General features: G+C 43.9%; 2 protein-coding genes across 2 annotated transcripts in view; both read right to left on the reverse strand.

The window, feature by feature from the left end:
• The window catches only part of LOC123970454 (serine/threonine-protein kinase 10-like), a 29,472-nt gene that overhangs the window by 5,444 nt on the left and 17,747 nt on the right, over positions 1–6,281 (reverse strand). Inside the window, exons 13-14 of the mRNA XM_046048498.1 lie at positions 5,161–5,337; positions 2,703–2,770 (exon numbers count right to left, since the gene is read on the reverse strand). Coding sequence (XP_045904454.1) covers positions 2,703–2,770; positions 5,161–5,337 — 245 coding nt within the window. The remainder of the gene's footprint in view (positions 1–2,702; positions 2,771–5,160; positions 5,338–6,281) is intronic.
• Positions 2,209–5,036, reverse strand: LOC123969369 (gastrula zinc finger protein XlCGF57.1-like). Its single transcript, XM_046046707.1, has one exon. The coding sequence runs from the start codon at positions 4,838–4,840 to the stop codon at positions 2,843–2,845; it is 1,998 nt and encodes a 665-aa protein (XP_045902663.1). The 5' UTR covers positions 4,841–5,036; the 3' UTR covers positions 2,209–2,842.

A 6,281-nucleotide genomic window follows, 5' to 3' on the forward strand; every position in this document is an offset into this window, starting at 1 on the left:
GCACCTCCAGTCACCAGTCTGTCAAGCTCCTGAAGTTTGCGGATGACACCACCCTCATTGGGCTCATCTCAGGTGGGGATGAGTCCACCTACAGGTGGAAGATCGACCATCTGGTGACCTGGTGCAGCCAGAACAGTCTGGAGCTCAATGCTCAAAAGACAGTGGAGATGGTCGTGGACTTCAGGAAGAGCCCAGGCCCACCCTCCCCCATCATCCTGTGTGACTCTCCAGTCACCACTGTGGACTCCTTCCGCTTCCTGGGCACCATCATCTCCCAGGACCTCAAGTGGGAGCTGAACATCACCTCCCTCACCAAGAAGGCCCAGCAGAGGATGAACTTCCTGCGGCAGCTGAAGAAGTTCAGCCTGCCAAAGACAATGATGGTGCACTTCTACACACCCATCATTGAGTCCATCCTCACCTCCTCCATCACCATCTGGTACGCTGCTGCCACTGCCAGGGACAAGGGCAGGCTGCAGCGTATCATTCGCTCTGCAGAGAAGGTGATTGGCTGCAATCAAGTTCAAGTTCAAGACCTTTATTTGTCCCCGAGGGGCGATTAGTTTTGCTGCAGTAGCGAAGAAGTTGACACACAGTACATCAACAAAGACGACAACATCGATTAAAAATACAGGGTCAGACCAATGGGTAAATGAATACCACAACATTAGAGGTTTAAGTTCAAGTGAGCCTTATGTGCAGACGTTACCTATTCTTTACAGCGTTAAGCAGAGAGATAGCAGAAGGTACGAAGGAGAATTTATATCGATTTGTTTTGGCTGGTGACTGAAGCGGGAACCAGAAGGCAGCATTTTAAATTCTGCATGCAGGGGGTGAGAACTATCAGAAATGATGGATTCTGCCTTTTTAAGCACATGTCTATTGTACAGTTCAGTTAGTTCTATCTGCTGAATCCCAATGATTTTGCTTCAGGACCTGTACACCTCCAGGACTCTGAGACGAGCAGGACAGATTGTAGCTGACTCCTCCCACCCCGGACACAAACTGTTTCAGACTCTCCCCTCTGGCAGGAGGCTGCGGTCCATCAGGACCAAAACCTCTCGCCACAAAAACTGTTTCTTCCCGTCTGCATTAACAAGGTCCGGATCCCCCACTGAGACTCCCCCCTTACAAATGATACAAATGTCTGCACATGAAAATACTGTTTCATCTTGTGTCGGGGTCAGACCTGGCACGTCACACATATTTTTTGTTGATCTTTGTTGTTGTATATTTTTATGCTGTCAGTTTATATATTTGTACACAATATTCTCTTCCGTTGAGTTACTTCTGCACGGCACAGACCCAGAATAATGCACATGTATTTATCTGCAAAGTTGTTCTTCCATTCCATATTTATATATTTCTACATTTATTTATGTCGACTGTATGTTTGTCTACGTGTAGCACCTCATCACCACAGCAAATTCCTCGTATGTGTAAAACACTACTCGGCATTAAAGCTCCTTCTGATTCTGAGGTGGTAGGAACATACAAATACCTGGGTGTTCACCTCAACAATAAACTGAAGTGGTCCAACAACACCGATGTCACGCACGAGAAGGGCCAAAGTCTTTTAGATCTGCTGAGGAGACTGAGGTCCTTTGGTGTGTGCAGGACGCTGTTAGAATCTTTAAACGACACTGTGGTGGCATCTGTCTTTGTTGGACAGGAAGAGACTAAACAAACTGGTAAAGAGGACTAGTTCTGTCCTGGACTGCCCCCTAGAAACCATATTAACACACCGATGCACCTACATTAAAACAATGAGCAGGACCTTCATCCCAGCAGCTGTGAGACTCTTCAACACAGCAATGATATAATGGTTGTTGTCTCTGTCACTGACACTTTTTTGCACTGTTATTTCTTATTCACACTGTACAATTACCAGTACTCTATATCCATAGCCAAATTTTAGCAGCCTATATTAAAGTTAAACTACACTGCTGTTTATATTTAGATTTTTTCCCAGAGCAATTATATTTATTCCTATACTGTGCTACTAGCTCCTGCTGTGACCTGTGAAATATTCAGTATCAATCACATATAAAAGGAGTAAATAATGTTCACATAATTCTTTAAATATTATTCTATTCTATTCCTATTTAATGTCTTATCTGTCATGTTTACGCTGTAATAAGTTTATATTATCTTGTACATATTTATACTGATAACTATCTATAATCACTTTTTCTGAAAGCAGAGAGAGGCAGATTATAATAGAATTTATTGGATTTATGCAGTACTTCAACAACAGTTACAAGTAAAAATATCAAATCAAATGGATGTATTGTATTGTATATGTGGATATATTAAACCAACTTTTGATGCTGAAAACTGTAACCTTCCTGCAGTGTGTCAAAGTAAAAGTCAACTCTGTAGCAGCTGCTGGAGAAACTGCAGAGACAGGAAGTATCGAACGAACAGAGCGGATCAGAAACAGACTGGCTCCTCTAAATAACAGTGGCCTGAAGCTCCTAAAGAAAACTGCAGCCACAAACTAAAAACAGATTGAATTGATCACAATTTTAAATCGATGAATACATGTAATACCAACAAGCACAGTACCCAGAAAATGAACAAATAATGTGACACAAATAAAAACAGAATTAAAATGTTTACTTGGCCTCAAGCATGAAGCGCGACTTATTTTGGATTCGGTGTCACAGTTCTGAACTGATCAGGGTTGAGCCAAGTCTTGCCCTCAGTACTTCAATCCTGCTGCAGGGAATCTGCTCAACAAGCATCTCTGCAGCTTCATTTCCATCCTCTGCTCTCACCAGCACACGTGTGGTTTCAGGTATGCTAGAGGTGAGTAGATCTTATATCAAAAACGCTGCAACTAAAGGGTTTCTCCCTTGTGGCTAATCAAGTGTTGTCTCAGATGTGTCTTAAAGGCAAATGTTTTACCACAGACAGAACAACTGACTGCTTTCCTCCTTGTGTGGATTGCCATATGTCGTCTCAGATTTGCTTGTTGTGAAAATGTTTTACCACAGACAGAACAATTGAAGGGTTTCTCCGCTCTGTGGATTGCCATATGTCGTCTCAGATCTGACTTTTGGGCAAACGTTTTACCACAGACAGAACAACTGAAGGGTTTCTCCCCTGTGTGGATTGCCATATGTCGTCTCAGATCTGACTTTTGGAAAAATGTTTTACCACAGACAGAACAACTGAAGGGTTTCTCCCCTGTGTGGATTGCCATATGTAGTCTCAGACAAGACTTTTGGAAAAATGTTTTACCACAGAGAGAACAACTGAAGGGTTTCTCCCCTGTGTGGATTTCCATATGTCGTCTCAGATCTGACTTTTGGACAAATGTTTTTGCACAGAACGAACAACTGATGGCTTTCCTCCTTGTGTGGATTTCCATATGTCGTCTCAGATGTGACTTTTGGGTAAATGTCTTACCACAGACAGAACAACTGAAGGGTTTGACCCCTGTGTGGATTTCCATATGTCGTCTCAGATGTGACTTTTGGGTAAATGTCTTACCACAGACAGAACAACTGAAGGGTTTGACCCCTGTGTGGATTTTCATGTGTCTGGACAAATTCCTTCTGTAACTGAAAGTTCTTTTACAAACTGAGCAGCTGATATGTTTTCCTTCTGGATGATTTCTCATATGTCTCGTTAAGGAGTTCTTCACTAAGTATCTTTTACCACAAACTGAGCAACTAAACACTTTCTCTACTGTTTGCATTTTCTTGCGTTTCTGCAGACGTCCCTTGTGGCCAGAGCTTGTAGCACATTCAGAGGAGCTACTTGATGTCTTTCCAGTACTACATTCCCGATCACATTCAGGTACTTCATTGTTTTGAAGAGGGTTTGAACCTGACTGAGGTTCCCCGGTCTCCTCCAAATCAGTCTCAGGTTTAGAGAAGTGTGAAGTCTTCTCATCAGTAGCTGGTTGTAAATGTCCCTCGGTATTCGAGTCCCTGGCTGGTTCTGGTCCTCCACAGTCCTCTCCGCCAGCTTCCGGGTTTAAATGCTCTGAATCTCTGTTCTCTTCTGTTTGGCTTTGATGAAGCTGTGAGGCCTGACGACCAACACACTGATGGTGTCTGAGCTTGGACCGCCTAGTGAATCTTTGGCCACAAACACTGCAGCTGTATTGTTTCTTGTGCTTCTCAACATCTCCTCTGCTTAGAAAAGTGCTTTTACTAACTGAGCAGCTGAAACCTTTTTCATCTGAATGAAGTCTCATGTGAATCTTTAAGGACCTCTTCAACATGTATCTTTTACCACAAACTGAGCAACTAAATGGTTTCTCTCCTTTTTGGACTCCATTGTGTGTCCGCAGATGTCCCTTGTGGCCAGAGCTGTTATCACATTCAGAGGAGCTACTTGATGATTTTCCAGTCTTGGGTTCAAAGCAGTCTGAAGTTTTGTCATCAGTATCTAGTTGTAAATGTCTATCTGGATCGGAGTTCCTAGCTGGTTCTGGTCCTCTACAGTCCTGATGATGTTTCTCCCCCTTGCGGAGTGTCATGTGGTGTGTCAGATTTACCCTTTGAATAAATCTTTTACTCCTAAATGAACTTAATGGTTTCTCTACTGAGTGAATTCTCATGTGTCGTCTCATAGTTGAATTATGGCTGAATTGTTTCCCACACTCAGAGCATCCAAATGGTTTCCCTTCAGTGTTACATCCACTGTTACTTTGCAGAGGTTTCGAACCTGATTGAGGTTCCTTGGTCTCCTCCCAATCACAACTGTCATCAGTTTCAGATGAGTGTGACGTCTTGTCATCTGTAGCTGGTTGTAAATGTCTCTCGGGGTCTGAGTTCCTGGCTGGTTCTGGTCCACAGTCCTCTCCATCAGGTTTCATTTTCATCTGTTCAGTTAATCTTTGATAAAGCTGTGAGGACTGAGGTGGCTCTTCATCGTCTTCTTCACTCTTCACAAGAACAGGAATGAGTGTAAACTTGGTGATATCAGCCTCCTCCAGCCCTCGAAGCTGCTCTCCCTCCTGATTGGTCAAGAGTTCCTCCTGTTCCTCTTTAATGTGTGGGGGCTCTGGTGGGTCCTCCTGGTCCAGACTGGGGCTCGACTCCTCTTTAATGTGTGGGGGCTCTGGTGGGTCCTCCTGGTCCAGACTGGGGCTCGACTCCTCTTTAATGTGTAGGGGCTCTGGTGGGTCCTCCTGGTCCTGACTGGGGCTCGACTCCTCTTCAATGCGTGGAGGCTCTGGTGGGTCCTCCTGGTCCAGACTGGGGCTCGACTCCTCTTCAATGCGTGGAGGCTCTCGTGGGTCCTCCTGGTCCAGAGTGGGGCTCCAGTCCTGCTGCTTAGGGGGAACCTCTTTTTTGCTCTCCAACAGCAGCTGGACGTCTGTGAAGAATAATGAAATTGACATTATGGAGTTTCCAGCTGCCATTATCGGTGCGGTTTTAAGATTGTAACCAGGCGTGTGCTCGTACGCATGCTCGCTTGAACTCATGAGCAAGCATAATCCGAAACACAACCGCGTTCATACAGAAATCCAGGAACACCAGCATGAAACATAAAGTTTTATTGTCGTTTTGTGTCCTTACGTGGAGCCTGTGTTTTGCTGTGAGACGGATGTTTTATGGTGTTAGTGAACTGCATGTCGTTAGCTGCGGTGTTGTCGCTGTAGTACGAGAGAGGTTCGGGAGCGCACACAGAGCTGAATCCGACAAAGAGACCTCACATTAAAAGCAGTATAGTGTCTGATGCAAGCAACGGAGAGAACAGGCGTGTGCTTCATTTACAAGTGAGTTTTGAGCCCATTGAGTTAAAAAAGTCTTTTACTGTTTAAGAATGTGAAGAGGCCATTTTCTGCAAATACTCCAGGTTTAATGTTATGCTGTCAATCATGTACAGGGTTTCTTAAGCTTGTGTGTGGGAGGGCTTAGCATTTGTCTTTAGATATTTTTTGATATATTTTGTTATTTTGTTATTATGTCATGTTTTTGGGGCCAGTTCAATGAACAAAGGTTACTCATATTAGAGATAATCACAAGTCAAGTCACAAGTCTTTAGGCTACAGTCCATGTAGACTAGTCTGGCTTGAATATCAAACAGCCAACCGCAGAGGATGGCATGCACAGGAACAACTACTTCTTGTTTTACACTTCAGTGCGTGTTAAATTAATAAATGAGTGCTTCAAAAACTCCACAAGCCTAACGAGCTCCATAACAGTTCAAGCATGGATCGCCTCGGGCTGTACCTGACTTCAAACTTGGAAGCAGTAAGTGTCGCCGTGTTGTATGTACTATGTAGTTTTACAGTTTATTTAGAAGGTTAGCTAACA

Source organism: Micropterus dolomieu, linkage group LG04 (genome assembly GCF_021292245.1).
Source record: "Micropterus dolomieu isolate WLL.071019.BEF.003 ecotype Adirondacks linkage group LG04, ASM2129224v1, whole genome shotgun sequence".
In the NCBI taxonomy this organism is placed as follows: domain Eukaryota; kingdom Metazoa; phylum Chordata; class Actinopteri; order Centrarchiformes; family Centrarchidae; genus Micropterus; species Micropterus dolomieu.

Bases quoted from the DNA above. Each gene is read 5' to 3' on its own strand.
- LOC123969369 (XM_046046707.1), bottom strand. From the start codon at position 4,840: ATGAAAATGAAACCTGATGGAGAGGACTGTGGACCAGAACCAGCCAGG.